The sequence below is a fragment of the Miscanthus floridulus genome, chromosome 4, assembly GCF_019320115.1.
Source record: "Miscanthus floridulus cultivar M001 chromosome 4, ASM1932011v1, whole genome shotgun sequence".
NCBI lineage: Eukaryota > Viridiplantae > Streptophyta > Magnoliopsida > Poales > Poaceae > Miscanthus > Miscanthus floridulus.
Genome location: NC_089583.1, coordinates 1,279,351 through 1,299,361, shown reverse-complemented (window position 1 = coordinate 1,299,361; position 20,011 = coordinate 1,279,351). Strand labels below are relative to the sequence as shown.

Sequence of the window (20,011 nt, the reverse complement as noted above, 5' to 3'; positions counted from 1 at the left end):
CAGTACCCTGTGCTCAGGATGGCCGCCGGACATGGTGTCCTCCATCGTTGCCTCATCAAGCTGGCGCTTGGCCTCGGTGGCCGCCTCGTCGATCCCCATGAGCGTCCGGGACAGCAGCTCGCGCTTGCCGGCTAGCTCGTCGGGGAGCTCCTCCGCCGCGAGAAGCTGGCGGTTCGCCTCGGTGGACGTGCTGGCGATGCTCTCGAGCTCGGTCGACAGAAGGTTGCGCCGGGCAGCGTGATCGGTCTCGTCGTCGGGCGACACGCCCAGCTTTTTTCTGGCGGGCGAGGGCGTCCTCTCCCTGGGCGCTGGTTATCTGAGACCACAAGGTGCTAAGCAGGCGCCGGCCGTTTGCGCCGTGGGACATGCCGGCAATCTCGTCCAGTGTGTCCGACAGGAGCTTCCGGTTTGCGCTCGCCACGTCCGCGATCTCGCCCAGCTTGTCATCGACGGACAGAAGCCCGCGGCCGCCGCTGGTCACCTCCTCGGCCTCGCCCATCTGCCAGCCAAGAAGCCGGCGGCCGTGCCCCGCACCCGCCAGGGTGGCGGGTGCGTTTAGGGCGACGTCTACGTTTAGGATGCGGGACGACGTACACTTCATGTTTATTAGCAGCTCCTCCGATCCACGGAAAATAATAATCAAGGCCTGCTTGTCGTCATCATCATCGTCGTCGTCGAGACCTGCTTGAAGCTCGCAAGTGTCGCCAGCTCGTCGACGGCGTCCGCATGTCGCCCTGCAGCTCCTGCATGGCCGTGTTCACGTCCGTCACCGCGAAGTCCAGGGCCCCGTTGGAGGACGTGGTCATGGTGGCGACGGAGCGCGACGGCGCCTCCCTGAGCACCCGCGCCCACCCGGGTGCACACGTCGCGGAGGAGGCGCTTCACGTGCGGGGGCCCCTGGACCTCGGCGCCCGCGCAGCTGCTCAGGGCCTCCGCGAAGTAGTCCTCGACGCAGGCCTCCACGGCGTCCGCGAGCTTGTCCATGTTCCGCGTGGTGAGGAGGTGCAGCTCCGTGCCGGACCACACGGTACCCCGACACGGCCACCAGGCTGTACGTCAGGATGAAGATGGTCACGCCGTAGTCGAACCGCGCTTTCACCGTCGGGATGAACCGCGAGAAGGTGGCTGCCGCAGCTGCATGCACATTCACTTTTGGTGTCAGTGCTGCATGCTGTGATTTTATACTGATCGAGGGAACGGGGCTTGTCGATCGTTGTCGGTTAAGTGATTACTATCACACAAAGCAATGACAAATGCAAAATACGTACCCAGCAGAAAGAGGGAGCCAGTGACGATGACTGGCTCGAGCTCGCCGGATCTGTCCGCCACCCAGTGCACGCCGAGCGCGAGAACGCCGGCGCTCGCCGTCGCAACGACCCGGTTGAAACACTTGTACACGCTGCCACCTGCCCATGCAAAGACCAGCTGGTCAAGACAATATCCACGCATGCATGCACGCATATGTATGGTAGCTCATCTGCGTGCACTGACTCTGCCAAGCAAAGCCGGTCGACTCACCGACAGTGTACTCGAAGACAACGACGATCGTCATGATGGCCCACATGGCAGCCCCACCAACTGGTGTAGTAGAACACGGAGACGAGCGCGAGCGCCAGGCCGACCTTGAGCCCGTGCACCGCCTTCCGAGGATCATCTGCCGCGATCCACCACACCTTCCTCGTGAACCCGGCGACCCTGCTCCACGCCTTGGCCAAGCAGGCCAGCAGCCACGCCCACGCCCTCGCGGCAGGGCCGCCGGCCTCGTGCTCCATGGTCACCGACGCGCCCTCCGGCACGGTCACCCGCCATTCTAGACCACTCTGCGCTAGCTCGCGGCGGCGTCCATGCTGACCGGTACACGAGCGCGGCTGCCAAGACCGGTTGGGTCCCTATTGTAAGCGTGTGAGAACACAGCGACAGAATGTGACCCCTGCAGTGTATTTGGTACTGTGGCTGACTGCTGTGAGTGAGGTTGACCTCTCTCTCTCTGTGTCCCGAATCGTGGGCTGACTTGATGCCATCACACCGGCCAGAGGATACAGGTACACGCAGGCACACGTACGCAACAGGACCCGTCTATAGGGCATACTACTGTACTGCAGCCGCTCATGTACTGCAGCCGAAGCCGACGTGCATGCATGCGTGGACCTGCAGTGAACAATTTTAAAAGTTCATGGACCAAAAATGCAGTTTCAAAGCTAATGGACCTAGATGACACAAAACGAAAGTTAATGGACAAAAAAATACAGTTTCAAAGTTGATGGACCTAGATGACACTTCACCGAAAGTTAATGGACCTCCGGTGTATTTTAGTCAAACTTTTATAAACGAAAAGAAGGCTGTACATCATAAACTGGACGGAGCTGACATATACCTCGTTCGGATCGCCAAGCATACCAACTATTGTGGCATCTATGGCATCCTGATTTTAAGCCTTTTACACAATAACTTAGATAAACAATTGAAAGTGCATAAAAGACCGGTGACGACGCATTCACGTTGAGTGGGGCTCTACAGGCGCGACCAGGATAGGGGGGCTAGAGCCCCCTGAGGCCGGCGACGTCCATTGTGAAGAAAAAGGCCCTGAAAAACAGTTTTTGCTTTTGCACACTATAGAATCTAATTTATGCCACTGCTACGCCACTATAGAATCTTGTGATCTAATTTGTGAAGAAAAACAGTTTTTCAGGCCGGTGAGGACAGCAACAGGAAGCGCCACTGCTACGCCGCCGGGACGAGCACCACAGCACCTTCACCGGAGTCACTCACCCCGGGGTCGACCTCGCCACCGACTCCATGGCTTCATCCGCCTCCAAGCAGGACGGTCAGCCCCTTCTACCTCTCTTTTATCTCTCTAGTTCATGTACTAGAATAATCTACTTGTTTATGTCATGATTAGTGAAGTTCCCACCCGCTAGATCTGCTCACAGTGATCCTATATTTTTACACAGGGCACAAACCGAAAAAGGATCGTTAATACTAGTCCGCAGCCGCAGTGTGAGATCTGCAATCAGAGGCATGAAACAGCACATCCCATAATTGCAGGGTCAGGTCAGGTGTGCCTTTGCAGTTCAGTTCTGTGAAAAAACTCAACATCCATGTTCCACTTTGTCATCGCCGAGCTACACTACACTGCGTGTAATGCCTTGAGACTCGATCTTGTGGCTCTTTTGCTGCTGCCAACTTTGGAAAAACAAGGAACGGGTTCATCTTCAGGGGAGAAGCTGATACCTCGGCAATGTGCAAACGGTATCTGACAATGAAAAACAGTAAGTTGGATAGGTTTTATGTTTGCTACGTAGTTGATGACTCTGGTGTGGTATGAAACTATGAATATACAGAGTGACCTTGTTTTCTGCGGTCTTTGTGATAATTTTTTCAGGCTATGCATGGTGAAAGCTAGCTCAGTGGACAGTGGACAGTGGTAGTGGCATCTGAAAAGAAAGCAGTCATGAAAAACCGGCAAGTCATGTAATTTTTTCTTTTTGCTTGTTTTTGTGCAGTCCCTGACTATTTCTATAGATTTTATTTTGATACACATACACCCACTGAAATTTTGTATTCCCACTGAACATGAAACTTTGTCTCTCTTATAACATGACTTTGTGTTTCCCACTAATATCTGCAAATTCCGCTGCGTCACCTCGCTGCCTCCCTGCCTGCCTGCCTGTATACATTCAAACTACAACTGTATGTGCAGTCACCCAGCTGCCATCCTGCATGCATCTCATCACAATTCAACAGTAAGTTTCATTTAATCACTCTCAAATTGAACATGTGGTGACTTTGCTCTAGATTTTTTGAACAGAAGACTTTGCTCTAGATTTATATTAACATGTATTGCTATTTCTTGAAAGCTAGTACAATTTTCCATTTGCTCTGTACCCTCGGTTGGATGTTGCTCTCAGGCTTTTTTTTAAGGTCAACACCGGGGGCGATAAGATCTTCCCACCTGAATTTTCATTCCACATATGCGGGGCAAGCTAAGGGTGGAAGGGCTTGGTGCCAATCCCAATACAAAGTTTAGAGAAAGTACATGAAGTAGGAGAGGGAGAGATTACAACACTTAACAGAGCAACAACAAACACAACAGGATTCAGCTATCAAGCCCGCCTACTAACCGAAGCGACTGCAAGCACAACTTCCTAACATGTGCCACCACCAAAGACATACTCCGAAGAGCTCCACACCACATACAGCTGTAAGGAATTGAGTGGGATCCGACAGACGGCAACCAGGAGGCTGCAAGGCATTGAGTCGAAGCCATCAGACGGCAGCTGTGAGTAGCATCGCCTATGAGCGCATCTGAGCTCCAACCAACGCCCACCAACGCCATTTGGGGAAGGAAGCCTCAAAGGGGGGAGGGTTGCCACAAGGAGAACGAGGAGATCCAGAGAGAAGATCAAGGTCCACGCAACCCATAATATGATGAGACGAAGCACTCAAGTGATCTAGAGAACGAGAGAGCAAGCCATTGGTGACGAGCACCTGACAGCAAGTAGTGTTTACGGGGTAGGAGGGTAGCCATACCAACGACCAGATGGGGTAGGAGAGCACAAGGGCATGCCAAGGGTGGACGGGAGCAGGCAAGGAGCAACTAGGGAGGGCGCGGACGGGAGCAGATGTGCTTGTATCGATGCCTTCGACAAGGTAACTAACGTCCACGAACGCCAGCATCTATGGTCAGAGCACCAGGCTCGTAAGGGCTTTGAAACTCTGATCATGTTGTCTAAAGCTCTGAAACTCTTACGATTTGTAAGAATGGAAAAAATTAACTGTACTCTGTACTTCCATGCATTATGTTGTTTCACCTCCTCAAAAACTGGGGAAAAAATGCATCCATGGTTAATTCGAAGCTTTTTTGTTCCGTGTCTAGCTTCCATCATGTGCTTCAGAAATTTGTACCTTCACTCTAATGTTTGATCAGACACTTTTGTCCCTTATCTTCAGAATCAACGTCTTATGCAACAAACAATAGTATATAAATATAAATTGTATGTTCCTGTCAGATTACATTGACAACAATCAAAGACGAGTTCATTTGTTATCCTTTCATATTTGAAAAGGAAAAGACAGTTACACGTTGTTGCCTCATTGTACCAAAATTAGTTGACTGTTTACATTAACACTTCAGATGTCAATGCCATTTACTTTTATGCTTAATCAGACTATGTTATGCACTGATTACACATTGTTCAGCTGCCATCCTGCATGCATCGCATCACCATTCACCAGTAATCTCCACAAGTGCATGACCCGTCGACGAAATGGTGGAACCTGCTCCTATCCCTGAACACAATCTTCCTCCCCGTCACCTCCGACACCAGCTTCAGCACGGCGTGGCAGTCGGCGCACGCCCGGAGGTTCTTGACGATCTTGATCGCCGTCCCAGGCGGCGTGCTGATGAGCCCAAACGCCAGGGCCAGCTTCTCGCTGTGCACCGCCAGCGCCTGCTCCTTGGCCGCGTCGTCGTCGTCGAGGTCGTGCAGCACCAGCTCGGTCCGCGGCACGTGCCCGCGCGCCCGCGCCATGCCCTTCACCTCATCCAGCTTGGCGTAGATCTCCGCCGCGCGCGGGTGGCTCCGATCCCCGGCCACGAACTCCACCACACGCCGCCCCACCTCCACGGCGCTGCACCCGGGCTCCTTCTGGATGCCGCTCGCCCTCATCATCGACCGCACCCGCCCCACCTCCCGCCACTTCCCCGCCGCCGCGTAGATGTTCGACAGCAGGACGTACGTGCCGGAGTTGGCCAGCCCGTTGGCCAGGAGGTGGTCGGCGATCCGCTCGCCCAGTGCCATGTTCTTGTGGAGCCGACAGGCCGCGAGCAGCGACGCCCACATCGCCGCGTCGGGCTTCGCCGTCGTCGTCGTCTTCATGCTCTGCACGAGGTCGAACGCTTCCTCGACGCGCCCGGCGCGGCCGAGGAGGTCCACCATGCAGCCGTAGTGCTCGACCTTGGGCTGGATGCCGTACTCTTCCTCCATCGACGCCAACAGCTCGCGGCCTTCGTCGACCAGCCCAGAGTGGCTGCACGCGTTGAGCACGCCGATGAAGGTGATGTCGGTAGGCCAGAGTCCCTGCGCCCGCAGCTGGTCGAACGCCGCCAGCGCCTCCCGGCTGTGCCCGTGCATCGCATACCCGTTGATCATGGCGTTCCACGCGACAATGTCCCTGACGTCGCCGCCGAGGTCGCGGAATACGGCGACGGCGTCCTCCAGGCTCCCGCACTTGTAGTACATGTCGATGAGTGCCGTGCCGACCCTGGCGTTGAGCCGGACCCGGCGGCTGCTGTTGTTCACGAACGAGTGGAGCCACCTCCCAGACTCCGCCATGCCCAGCTGCGCCACCGCCGAGAGCGCCAGCACCACCGACACCTCGTCGGGCTCCACGCCCGACCTCAGCATCCGCCGGAACAGACGCAGCGCCTCGCTGGGCCGCCCGTGCTGCGTGTACCCGTCCATCATGGCGTTCCAGCAGATGAGGTCCTTGCTGGGCAACCCGTCGAACAGGCTGCGCGCGTCGTCTAGCAGGCCCATCTTGGCGTAGCAGGTCAGCATCGCCGTCACCGACACCACGTGCGGGTCCGGCCGCATCCCGTCGAACAGCGCCCGCGCCGCCGCTGCCTCCCCGGCGCGCGCGTACATGCCCAGCAGCGCGGTGGCCACGTACGGTTCGCCGGAGAGCGCCAGCTTCACGGCGTACCCGTGCAGCGCGCGGCCGACCGCGAGGCCGCCGCACGCGGGGAGGGACGCCGAGAGGGTGTGCGCGGTGGGGAGGAGGCCGTGCGACAGCAGCATCTCCGAGAGGAGCGCCAGCGCCGCTTGGTGGAGGCCCCGGGAGGAGTGCGCGTGGATGGCGGAGGTGTAGAAGACGGCGGTCGGGTCGGCCGTGCGGCGGAGCAGCGCCACGGCGAGGTCCAGCCTGCCGGACGCAGCGTACGCGCGCTGGAGACGGAAGTCCACGGCTTTGTCCTGGTCCACGCCGGCGCGCACCGCCGCGGCTTGGAGCTCCGATGCGCGGCGCGCGGACGCGCAGCCCATCAGCAGCGCAGCCGCGCGGTCCGCCGTGAGGGCGCCATGTTGGACACTGCCGCCGGACGTGTGCCTGGTCGATGCCGGGGAGGGGAGCACGGCGGTGGTGGACATGGGATGGGAGAAGCTAAGTGGCCCCGTAGCTTATCTTCACTGAGCGCGGCAGCCGTAAGCGATAGTATCCGTAAAAGGCGCCAAATGCTCGGTTAACAGAGGACGGGGTCTTGTTTGGAACTTAAATAAAAGGATTAATTGTGTTGATCTAATTTTAACCCTGAACTATAAAACCATCTAGGACCGGTACCTCAACTATTAAAAACCATTCACTTTTACAGGTGCAAAACTGTTTTGATCGATATTGAGCAGTTTTGACGAGCCAGCCCAGGCAAGTAGTGCCACTGCACCAGGCAGCAGCAACGCAGCGGGTCCACTCATCGTCCAAACACCTCCGGGCGTGGGCGGCTGCGCTCGCACCACTGTCCTGCCCCACGCGCGCACAACACAAGCAACGGCAGCCCCGATGGCCGCCGCCGCCGCAGCCGCGTCCTCCGCCCCCGCTCCCGCCGCCACGCCGTCCACGTCATTTCCTCAGGAACCTCGCGCGCGCCGCGGCCACCAAGCCCGCGCCCGCCTCCGCCTCCTCGCTCGCCCTCCCCTTGCCGTGGCCGTGGGCGCCGCTACGGCGGCTCCGCGAGCTAGTCCCTGCCAAGGCCGCGGGGCGGCTGCTGTCGTTGGCCGCGGGCTCCCTCATCGTGGCGCTCACCTCCGCATCACTGGTCGTCGGCGACGCCCCAGAAGCTGCAGGCGGACGAGCTCGCCACCATGCGCCTCTTCCAGGAGAACACGCCCTCCGTCGTCTACATCACCAACCTCGCCGTCAGGTGGGCCTCCCCGTCCCGTCCCAAGGCTTGTCCGCCATGGACGCGGTAGCTTGCTCGCGCTTGCCCGACAGCAGCACGCGTCTCAATCGAGCGCGCTCTCGTCGCCGAACGCGGCACGCGACACAACGGCGTTGGCGTACTCGGTGAGGAGCTCGCTGAGGTCGACGGCCGCGCCTCCGGCGGCGGCGCTGGCCCAGGCGGCGATGCGGGCGGCCTCCTGCTCCCGGACGCGGCGGAAGGACTCGACGCGCGCTAAGGTGGCGCCAGTACTCGCCGTAGGGCGCGAACGCGACGTCGCAGCCGTAGAGGAGGCGCTCGGCCATGGCGCCCGCATCACCTCCTCGGCGGCGGCCGCGGAGGACACCACGACGGTGGGCACGCGGCCTAGGCGGAGCAGCAGCACCGGGCCGTGCGTGCGCGCCAAGGACGCCAGCGAGCGGTGCGGCAGCGCGCCCAGCAGGTGGAGGTGGCCCGGCAGCGGGATACCCCGCGGCGACGGTGGCAGCCTCCGACCATCGTGGCGTGACGTGGGAGCAGCAGCACTAGCGGGTTTCTTTTTGCCACCGGCGACAACGACGAGCGGCGCAGCGACGAGGACAGTGAGCAGGAGGGCGACGGGAGCAACATGTTGTTTGAGAGCCATGTTTGAGCTGGCCAAATGTGCATGGAGTCAACATAAAAAATGCTCCCTTCGTTTTTTACATGTATGGAGCCTTTTGTTACCGGGTCCAATTGCCATTTCGGGTGGACCAAAAGTCTAACATAAAAACCGTTCAACGTAGGTTAAAACAGCCTTGCCTTTGCCCCAGGTAACGGTTTTGACAGTTGAAATACCGGTACTAGACGGTTTTGTAGTTGAGAGTTAAAATTAGACCGACACAATAATTGAGGGGCCAGAAATAGACTTAATCCCAAATAAAATAAAATTTGTTTTAAAATATAGTGAGAAAATACTTAGTTTATGGATATTTTTCACAGCTAACTAGGTAATGTCCAGTTTGAAATACAGATTTACATAACAGAGGATAGAAGTGGCAGACACATTCATCATCATTTGAGAAATAACAGAAAGCAACCAACTGAATTGCTTCCACCCACAAAAGTGCTTGCTTCATTTGTTGCAGCATTCACAACCAGGGCACACCATAATCAACTGAATATATATAAGCAATTCATTCCCATTGATAACCGGAGTTACTTCAGTTCAAAAAAGATAACAGAGATCGATAACCAAGTACCACAAAGTAATAACACCATCTCAACAAATTCCAGGTACCCAAAACCACAGATAACTTAAACACCTATGTATGTATCTCAACTCAGTTTCTCAACTCTAAGCACAAGACAACAGGTATTACCCTCAAATAGCGGGTGCGAAGAAGCAGCTTTAGTTCTTGCCCCCAATCTCCTTGACAGCACAGATCTGTTCCTCACCCATGGCAGACATCACGGTCAGGAGGATGTCCTTTCCTTCATCATATCCACTCTTGATCTGCAGATGTCAAGTAAAGTGTCTAAGAGATTTGGAACAGAAGCGAAAGAGGCAATAGGCTTATTTGGCTAACTGACCTGGGCTTGCAGAGCTTCATCAGTGGGAAGCCTGGTGTCATCCTTAGTGCTGCCAGTCTCAGTCAAAAGGCTGACCTGTAAAATGCCATCATCAATGTTACAAACCGGAATGTACTTGCCAAAAAGACAAAGTTGGATGGACAGACAGAGGCCAGGTTGGAATAAGCAAACGCACAAATCCATCTTCAGAAATGTCAATCAGCTGATACTCAACACGATTAACATGTGGAACCTGTACAATGCAGGCATAAGACAAAAGGTTAACAAATTCTGTGCACTTAACTGAAAAAGGCAACACAAGGAGTAATACTGATAGCTTACATCACAGTTGTGAGAAGAAGGAACAATATCCTCAAGCTTCCTTCCAGTGAAAATGTCAATGGCAACAAAGTGGCACTTGGCATGGCCATGCTTCCCAGTCTTGGAAGTGGAGACCTCAACAACCTAAAACAAAGCGTATACCAAAATTATTGTCAGATCAAGGGTTGCTTGACATGAGCATCACGCTAAGAGAATTGATAGATCTAATGAGAGAATATAGCTACCATAGCAGATGTGCAAACCAGAAAGGAATATAACAAAGTAATAAAAATGCCATTCTAGTTACCATCCTCAACTCCAGGTAAGCAAATAGGGTAGCAAGAAAAATATTGGAGTCCAGTATGAAAACATGTATAACCAAGCTAGACACAAATGACAGAATAGTTGAATGTTGCCTATCAACTCGTACCACCACAAGTGGATAATGACTCCAAACAACAATTCATCAATGATGAACACTGCTACAAATAGCAACTATGTGGAAGGAAAGGTGCCAGGAGCAAAAAAGAACTCCTTTGCCAAGTAGAAGCCAGAAAAAAAAAACTACATGGAAATAGTTCTAGTTTAACCCGCATTGTTGAACTGAACATATCATTCAGAACCACCAAATGGCAAGTTCTAGTTTAAGTCTGCTTTCTCCAAATAATCTTGCAGGACCTTGTTGTCTCATAAATCAACTGAAACACCTTTTTGAGACAGGTATGTGATATAACTCAGGATGGATAGCTTGCTAATCCACAAGGCTGTCTAGTTGTTCAGTAATAATCATCATTAAGTACAGAAAATGTTTAGACAGATTCAGAGGACATGGCATACATATTACAGAACCACTACATGGAAAATAGCCCCATGGAGCACATAAGCCAGATGGAAATTGTTGAAAAATTGAAACCTTACTAAAGGCAGCAAACTAAAGATCAAATCTTTATGCTACAGAGCAATACTCTAAGTCAATGGTATAGATATCTATCCACATCGGTTGATGTAACAGATGTAGCACTTGATGCATCTCTAAGCTACGGGAATTAAAACAAAAGGCTACCAACAGGAAAGTATTTTTTCCCCAACAATAGAACAAGCCATGAGATCAATTGCATGCCTTAACAAGCGACAGAGTGGGAGATGGTGAATCTCACCTTGCAGGGACGGCCCTTGATGACGATGTAGCCGTTCTTGCGGATGGTGCCGGCCTGCTGCGGATAGGTCTTGGAGGCGCCGGCGTCGGCCTTGGACTCAAAGTGGTGCTCCTCGGAGTCCGACATCTCCGGGAATCTTACAGGGATCCTATAGCAGCAGTAACAGAGGAACAGCGGCAGCAAGAAGAAGAAGAGCACAGAAAATGTCAGATAAAAGGCAGAAAGCTGATAAATTTCAAGAGATCTGAATCGAGGAACACGCTGGTCGCTGCTCACCGGCGGAGAAGTGGGAGAGGAGATTTGCAGGACGGATCCGCGACCGCAAGGCTAGGGTTCTAGAACTCGGGTTCTGCCAGATTTTTATCTGAGGGCGACGGCCGACGGCCGACGGGATGTGGATTGGGACGGGTATTGGGCTGTCTCTCGGGATGGGCCAGCCCATGTCGATTTGGACGGGCATCTGAGGAACGCGTTAAAGGCCCATTGAGGTCGTGTGGTGGACCTTCGTCTTTTTTTTTCATGGAACCTTGACGATCTTTGCTACCGGTTGCTATCTTCTATTCTATCATTCCACGCGAAATGGATTTCTAACCTAGAGATGAAAGCGGTATATGATGAAACGGTACCATATTGTGATATGAAATAGAAATTTGTTCGGTCAAGAGTTTTTTTGAAAGTGACAATCGAAAATTGCCATGAAGTCGGTTGAAAATGACAACTTTTATATTTTGCTAAAATCACAAGTGGCTAGAAATAGCATAATATATAGGGAAATGGAGCATGTGTCCCAAGTTGGAACGAAATCAAAGCTGGCTCTAGGAAGGGTCATCCCTTGAATAGGGATGTTGCTAGAGGTAGAGCAGGGCTCAAGCATATGTGGTATATAAGATTCTTCACACGTATCCTTAACCAGTTTTGGAGGAGGTGGTAAGATGGCGAGGAGTCATCAACCGATGGTGGAGGCAGGGGGAGTAGGGGTTGTGCCCCCCCCCCCCCTCCCTAACCCCACTATTATGAATGTATATTGCGTCGGCTGGCATTACAGATATATGAACTACAACCGGTGCAAAAGAATAAATAAAGGAAGGAAAAGGTATGTCGGCCGCCGCTTAATTACCAATCGGTCGAGGTCCACGCCGGTGATGTCCATTACGGCACCTCGATGGGGGACCCGGATGAGCTTCCTTTCCTTCACCGTTTTTCCACTACTGATGATGGTCTTGTGTAAAGCACAACTCAACTACTTTCCATACGGTCGGAGTACGTAGTAAGCGTATATATATTCTCAATCTTGTAAAAAATATATTCTCTAGATATTTTCTCCTTCTTCTTTATTTATCTGGTGTATCATGGAAATATGAATCTGCAAGCTATTGATATCGCATATACTGAGCAAATGAAAATACCGATGATACATATAGTCTATTCATCATAAACTTGTTGATTATTAATAAGGTGATATAGACCACCATTTTTTTGTTTAGCCCCCCCCCCCCCCTCCTATGCCTAATTCCTGGCTCCGTCAATGTCGTGGGGCGTGCTAGCCACAACCATCTTGGAAAAGGTAGTGAGGTTGATTAGTAGAGGGTGCAATAGGGAGGCAATAGTTGGGTGGCATGGTGTGGCGAGATGAGGCCAGACGAAGCGAGGCGGATATTAGTTGATAGAAAGTACCCTTTGCTCCAATGCAACCCCTGAGGCTTGAACCAAAGCATGTATTGGTGCTTCAATCACCAACCTTTGATAGGGTGAGCACTTTGCATTGGAGATCTGGACAGGGTGGGCCACGGACCACCTTGTAGATTTGGCCCAAAGTGTAGTACCCCTCACTCCCTCAGTATTTGGCTGTGGACTCTGCTGGACTGGCCTATGTACTTCTGCTGTCAAATCCCGATCGAGCCTGAAAGCGAAGTTCAAGCGACGTCCGCGTCTCCACGACCCGCACCTTGGTCTTCTGAGTTCTGACTCCAACCGTCCAAACTCGTACTCGGGATCTTGACGATCTGTATTTGCAGCAGCCGCGTAGCCCGTCGGCCGGCCGGCCGCCGGCCGGCCAGACGTCGGAGTCAGAGGCAAGGCTAGCAACGCACGACCTGTACGTTGATCATGATATCCTTTCTTCTTTACTCGAACTCTGTATGCCCTTTTTTTTAATTGTGTTTTGTAATTCATATACTTGTGCACCGACATATTAAATTTATAGCAGCTAAAAAAAATTTAGACAATAGACCACCATAGCTACAAATCCTAGCTACGGCTTGACTTGAGCCAAAGCATGTATTGGTGCTTCAGTCACCAACCTTTGATAGGGTGAGCACTTTGCATTGGAGATCTGGATCCGACTTCTTCACGTGAGCCCTGCATTTGCGTGCTCAGAGAGACGATGCAAAAGCAAATGCAATGGCAAGGAATGTTTCCTTTGCTAGCTTTTGCTGTAAATCAGAGGGTGAAGACTTGGAGAGAAGAGAGGGGCGGTCCAGCAAAAGTTGCTGCCCATTACCATGAACAAGCAAAAGAAGCTCATCACATGGCCATGGTGCCATCGTGCATGCTTTCATGAGATATAAGATAGATATGTGTGTGGAGCCAGCCAAGAAAGTAGCGGTGGACACTGGTAGAGAACCGAGCTTTACTCCCGGTGGGGAACCCCCTCTAGTCCCGGTTCCCCACCCGGGAGCAAGCATCCGGGACTAAAGGGGGGGTCCTTTAGTCCCGGGTCAGGAACCGGGACTAAAGGAGGACCTTTAGTCCCGGTGGGTAACACCAACCGGGACTAAAGGTGCCTCCTGACATGCCACGATGGCCGGCACCTTTAGTCCCGGTTGGTAATACGAACCGGGACTAAAGGTTTTTTTCTTTTTTCTTTTCTTTTCATTTTTTTGTTTTCTTTTCAAAATAGGTTTTCGAAGTCGTATTGTACGCTGCTAATTATATATTTATATGCGCATATAGTATGTTTCGGTTCAAGCACAATGAACGTATTAAATCACACAATTCAAGCATAGAAATATATATATATATATATATATATATATATATGCATGCATCATATATATATTTACATGCATGCATGCATATGTGTATTTTACATTATATTATTTCATGTGCATATATTACAAAAGATTGCATTATAGTTGTTGTGACATAACAAGTTTTTTCTCATCCTCTAGCTTGGCTTCAATGGCAGTGTTGGGTCGAAGTAGAACTCGCCCTTGGAATCGATGACCTGCTCATTAAAAAATCCGGCTATAGACTCTTGAATTGCTTTGATTTGGTCTTGCCGTATGACCTTTTCCTCCAACCATCGAGTCTACAGGTTTGAATTAAAGGAAAATAAATTAATATATGTACATATATATATATATAAAGACATAGTAACACAATCAATAATAATAATTAAATGAATATATAGTGTATTTTTAACGTACTTTGAGTCTCTCTGTAGGAGTTCTTTGGGAGAGCACCTTGATAAACTTGCAAACATAGTAACCACAGTAGTTGTTCCCCTGTTCCTGCCTCAGACACCACTTTACGAGAAAAAGATTTGTCATCCAATCTGGTGATCCGGTGAAAGCTATATGTTTAATTAATAAAGATGATGCGATTCAGGGGACTTACTTTCAATGGGATTACATTCAGTGGCGCTTTGCATTTTTCCATGTGTTGCTTCTCAATAAAGGTTTTCCAAACACTGCCCAATAAAAAATTTGCCACGTCATCAGATATAGTTAATCATCATGTTTGTGTGTATATATAGTTGCTAGAGATCCCGAAATTACCTCTGGATAATATCTATCATATCTTGGTAGTCTTGTTGTGGTTTTCTCATCGAGTCATAGATTATCAAGTGACTTTTCACCAGATCGATGTCCATCAATATCCAGTGATTGCTGCATGTGTTTATAGGATATAACGCATAACACTCATTAATTAACTAGAATCAACATATGAGCCATTAAGGCTATGATCGACATGATTAACACTCACTTGAAGTTATAGGGAAAGAGTATATCCTTCTTGTGGCGTTGGTTCACTAAGAAGTTCATGATGTTACTCTCTGACTCAGACTTCCAATTAGTCATTGGAGTAATTGGGTCTTTGAATACTATATGGGGATCAACAAAACCAATTTCATTGCAGCCTTCCTTTCTGAGCTCTGTCATTGTAAATCTGCATATATATAGTACTTGTTAGGATAATTTATATGCATATGCACACATATGATGAGTTTAATAATAGATCGAAAGAATTATTACTTACAGGCAATAGCAGCTAATGATAACTTTGTCCAGAGAGGTAAGGTGGCATAGTTGATGAAATTCTGCAAAGTCAACATACATAACATCATCGCCACGGAACCAATGTTCGTCTCTAATTCTGACACCAACGCAGAAGTCTCCACTGGTAGACGCCTGCATGTACCACTTGTTTAGCAGGTACATTTGCGTCCCCAGATCAGATAAGGCTTGAGGGTTGTATAGACTCTGGCCTAGTACAAATTTTTTCTTCCAAATATCAACCTCCGCCGCACTCTCAATTTTTCCATCACCAAACATCTGGTAAAGGTCGAGACCAGTCTCATCAAGAAATTCACCAAGGTGATCCAAATCGACATCCGGAGGTATGTTTGCCTGATGCATTAATCCTAAATTCGAACCATATTCATTACCAACAACTAGCGGGGGGATTGATTGGTGCGCTTGTTGTCCGAGTTGGGCAACTCCTTTCCCTGCCCGCTTCTTTTTCTGTGCCGCCTCAATTGACTTGGTGAGAGTGCGGTCATAGTCTGATAACGTTGATTTGGACGGCTTACGAGATTCCCGCTGTTGATGCTGGTAAGAAGTCACCTTTTTTCTTAAAATATCCGGAGCTACGAAGAAGTACGGTTTCTCTGGGTTTCTCCTTGCTTCTTGATTCATTTTAAGTTTGTCATAGAATCTAGACATGTCTTTTTTATATGCATCAGTTCCTTCTTCCTTCTCTTCAGATATTATTTTGGGAATAGCCCTTGGTTTCACGGTGGCTTTCTTTGTAGGCGGGGACTGATTCTTCGTTTGAGGGGCTGGCCTCTTGCTAGGCTTCTTGGTAGGCGGGGGCGGGGGAGGCGTTGGAGACCTCCTTGGAGGTGTTGGCAGCGGCGTTGGAGACCTCCTTGGAGGTGTTGGCAGCGGCGTTGGAGACCTCCTTGGAGGTGGCGGCTGTGGCGTTGGAGACCTCCTTGGAGAGGGTGTGGATGCAGCCTCGTCTTCCAACACAATGTCATCGTACAGAGCACTATGATGATCTGACGATTGAACAATTGGATTTAGGTTGGGGGAGGATCTGCTACAAAAAAAGGAATGACATATTATTATGAGCAGATTGTTAATTATTTAAGCCAATACAAATTAATGATGTAGTGTTTTCATCCGCACGTACCTATGGTGAGGTAGTTCAGAAGGAGGTGGAGCCGACATCCCTGGAATGATGATGTAGCGCTTGCGCCATAGAATGAATGTCTTCTCCGCTTCTCCTAGAGTCTTCTCGCCATCACCTCCAGGAATGTCAAGAGGCAAATCACTAAAACCTTTTTCAGCTTTATCTACCGAGATGGTGGCATATCCTTCTTGGATTATATTCCCATGAATCCTTGGTGTCTTGGTTCGGTCGATAGGATTAACAAGACCGATAGCCACCTTGATTGTGGAATTCTCCTTCGGAATGTGTAGCTCACACGTTGTACAAGGTTCAGTGACGTCATCCACAGGGAAGCGCAGTCCTGTGTCCCCTTGATTTGGTATCTCCGTGGAAGCGCAGCTGCTTTTCAACTGAACAGATTGGCTAATGTTGATTCCTGGCTCTGATGCCTGCTTGCTTGCACTCACTGCTATTTGCACTTGCCTTTTGATTTCCTCCTGCATTCTCGCTTCAAGGTTTTTTTCCCGCTCCTGTGCTTCACGCACCGCTTCCTCCAACCTCTGGAGCCGGTGTGCCTCTTCTTCCTTCTTTCTCTGGCGACTTCTGTAGGAAGGTCTGTCCTGAGGGAATCCATGCTCCCACGAGACACTTCCTTTGCCTCTAGTTCGGCCACCATGTTCAATAGTCCCGATGGCGTATGTCAGCTCATCCTTCTCTCTGTTGGGCCTGAACTCACCACTAGCAGCAGCTCTCTGAGCATAAAACAATCTTTCTGCTGCTTCTTGCAGTCTTGCGCCATAAACGCACTTCCCTGTCTCCTGGTCTAGTGTTCCCCCATGAGCGAAAAACCAATTCTTTGCACGTTCTCCCCACTCGAGTGATTCTGGTCTGATACCCTTGGCAAGAAGGTCTGCTTCCATTTTGTTCCACTTCTTAATGGCAGTCGGGTAGCCACCTGATCCCAAGGTATGGTGGTATGTCTTCTGTTGGGCATTACGTTGGTTCTTTATCACCCGACTCACACCCTCTTCTGAAGTCTTGTACTGTACAAACTCATCCCAATAGGGCCTCTGCTTTGAGATCGGGCCTGGGACAGTAAAATCTGGTGCTATGTTCTTCTTGACATACGTCGTGTATAGGTGTTTCTTCCAAGTCTGAAACTGGGTGGCCATCTTCTTCATTGCCCAATCCCTAACTCGCTCCTTCAATTCATCACCATCTATTATATCATCATAATCATCTGTTTGGAGCGTGAAATGTACCAAGACATCATTCCAAATTAACGCCTTGTCACGATCGGAGACAAAACTGATATGAGGAGCATTGGTCTTCTTCTTCCATTCACGGGTACTAATCGGGAGCCGGTCCCGTACAAGGTAACCACAGTGGTGCACAAATTTCATTTTATTCGGCCCCCCCGGTTCTCCTGTATCCACATTGAACTCCGAGATGATGAAGCGACCCTCCAATGGCTTTTTGGGACCTCGAACATTTTTACTCTTCGTTGTAGTTGTTGATGTCGATCCAGAGGGCTACAAAACATAAACATTATTTTTAATGTCATGAGCACACATAAGACATATGATAATATATATAGCTAATAATAAAAAATATATACTTGGCCAATATGTTGTTGCTCATTTTGTTCAAGAGCTAAGTACTGACTCCCGTCATCTACATCCTCTTGCACGTTATTTTTAGCACCATCATCGCCGGCAACTTGAGTGCCAGTGTTGATCAAATTCATCATCAACTCCTCCTCATCCATATTTCTCGGGTCGGCCATCTAGCTTCAAAAAACAAAACCAATATATAGTACGTCAAATCTTTGCTTATTACATGCGTAAAATCTACAAACAATATGCATTATTAAATCTTGCCCCTCGATCACGGACGCAATTCGCCACACTAGGACAAACTACGTCGGTACTAGGGCGAATTAGGGCACGAGAAAGGGCGGTGTGACAAGAGTGGTGGTGCTCCACTCCGCCGTATATATGTCTGTACACATGGGTGAACGAGGGCGGCGGTGCTCCGCCGTATACATAGAAACGCATGGACGAAATGCATATGAATACAAATGACGTATATATACGTGTCGGCGCGGTGGCCGGTGTGCTGACGACGATGACGTGAGGCGGGCCGGCGTGCTGACGACGACGACGACGTGAGGCGGGCCGGGGCGGTGTCGGTGCCTGATGTTGTGATCCTATGTACCATGTGATCAACCATGTAGTCATTCATCATATGAGAAAATTCTATGTTAATAATATAAGTATAAGCCATTATGAAATGTAAGTATACGTGTCTTATTGCTCATATAACCATTACTATTTCCGAAATGATAAGAATTTATTTTCTTCTTCTACAGGCGATCTCTGATGCTATGATATAAAGTTTGAAGATAGTCTTCCCGGAAAAAAATATGTAATGCTCATATTACTTTAGCAACATTAATATATTATATCTGTATATTCAAAGTTCACAAATGAAGAAACATGTGATATTTTTGATAAACTAAAAAACGCTTAGTTTATAAACTGGGTATCAAAATTGAGTTCCTATTTGACCATTATATATCCTACAACAAATCCTTCAAAAAAAAGACCCTACATGAATATATTTGGATAAAATTTCGTTAACAAACATTGATCTATGAAGATAGAAAAAATTCTTCTATTGAAACTGCATCTTGAAATAATGGCATATCATATAGTGATGAATATATGGCGGTTGATGGGCTGGGATATATAGCGTGTTTATTATACAAGCCATGGATTTACATCGATCTAATTAATTTCTAAAGTAATTTCATTGGTGATCCTTAATTATACTTGTCATTTAGAGTTCCAAATATTCAAAACTTGCCTTAAGATATATTTTTATTTAAAATCATTTAGAGTTCCAAATATTCATTTTTAGTTTCTATAGATTTTGTGATTCAAAATTTGGAATTTTCAATCGACCTCGACCGTTGACATGGCTTACACCAAAGTTGTAGTTTTCGACGTGATCTATAACTCGGCAGTGGAGGGCTCGGACGAATGTACAAAGAGATCGACGAATATATCACCTCGAAGCTCGGCAGTGTACGTACTGGAGGGCCTCGGGCCGGCGCGGTGGGGCAACGCGCGGTGGAGGGCCTCGGGCGCGGAGGAGGGCGCGGTGGAGGGCCACGGGCAAGCGCGGAGGAGGGGCACGGGCGCGCGCGGTGGAGGCCGCACGAGGAAGAAGACGGCGGCGCCGGTGTCACGGAAGGCGAACGGACGCGGCGCGAGGTCGAAGAAGAGGCCGGGCGGCGGTGTTCGACGAGGAAGAAGACGAGCAGATCGATCTGCCAGGCGCTGGAGGTTATATAGCAGAGGAGAATTACTCCCGGTGCCAGCCACCAACCGGGAGTAAAAACCCTTTACTCCCGGTGCGTATTACCAACCGGGAGTAAAGGTTCCTTTACTCCCGGTGCGTGTTACCAACCGGGAGTAAAGGTATACCTTTACTCCCGGTTGGTAACACGCACCGGGAGTAAAGGCTTTTTTTTGGCGGGCCACGAAACTGCAGCCCACCTTTACTCCCGGGTGGGCTTCCCACCCGGGAGTAAAGGTGGCCTGCAGTTTCGTTTCCCGCCTGTTTTAAGCAATAGTCTTGTTAAATACAATAGAAATGCAATAGTTTT

The 20,011-nt window shown here is 50.0% G+C and overlaps 3 protein-coding genes and 2 pseudogenes across 3 annotated transcripts; 1 reads left to right on the top strand and 4 right to left on the bottom strand.

Moving 5' to 3' along the window:
• Positions 1-662: 662 nt before the first annotated feature.
• Positions 663-3,210, bottom strand: LOC136550690 (aluminum-activated malate transporter 10-like; annotated as a pseudogene).
• Positions 3,211-5,036: 1,826 nt separating this feature from the next.
• Positions 5,037-7,158, bottom strand: LOC136550753 (pentatricopeptide repeat-containing protein ELI1, chloroplastic-like). Its single transcript, XM_066542351.1, has one exon. The coding sequence runs from the start codon at positions 7,146-7,148 to the stop codon at positions 5,229-5,231; it is 1,920 nt and encodes a 639-aa protein (XP_066398448.1). The 5' UTR covers positions 7,149-7,158; the 3' UTR covers positions 5,037-5,228.
• LOC136550689 (uncharacterized) lies at positions 7,152-7,964 on the top strand (annotated as a pseudogene).
• Positions 7,965-7,997: 33 nt separating this feature from the next.
• LOC136550688 (cytochrome P450 71A1-like) lies at positions 7,998-8,558 on the bottom strand. The gene has a single exon (XM_066542296.1). It carries the CDS (start codon positions 8,556-8,558, stop codon positions 7,998-8,000), a length of 561 nt encoding a protein of 186 aa, XP_066398393.1.
• Positions 8,559-9,066: 508 nt separating this feature from the next.
• On the bottom strand, positions 9,067-11,353 carry LOC136550752 (eukaryotic translation initiation factor 5A-1/2-like). The gene is made up of 6 exons (XM_066542350.1): positions 11,218-11,353; positions 10,942-11,089; positions 9,806-9,928; positions 9,660-9,716; positions 9,485-9,559; positions 9,067-9,407 (listed from the first exon to the last, which is right to left on the bottom strand). Exons 2-6 carry the CDS (start codon positions 11,065-11,067, stop codon positions 9,303-9,305), a joined length of 486 nt encoding a protein of 161 aa, XP_066398447.1. The 5' UTR covers positions 11,068-11,089; positions 11,218-11,353; the 3' UTR covers positions 9,067-9,302.
• Positions 11,354-20,011: the final 8,658 nt, after the last annotated feature.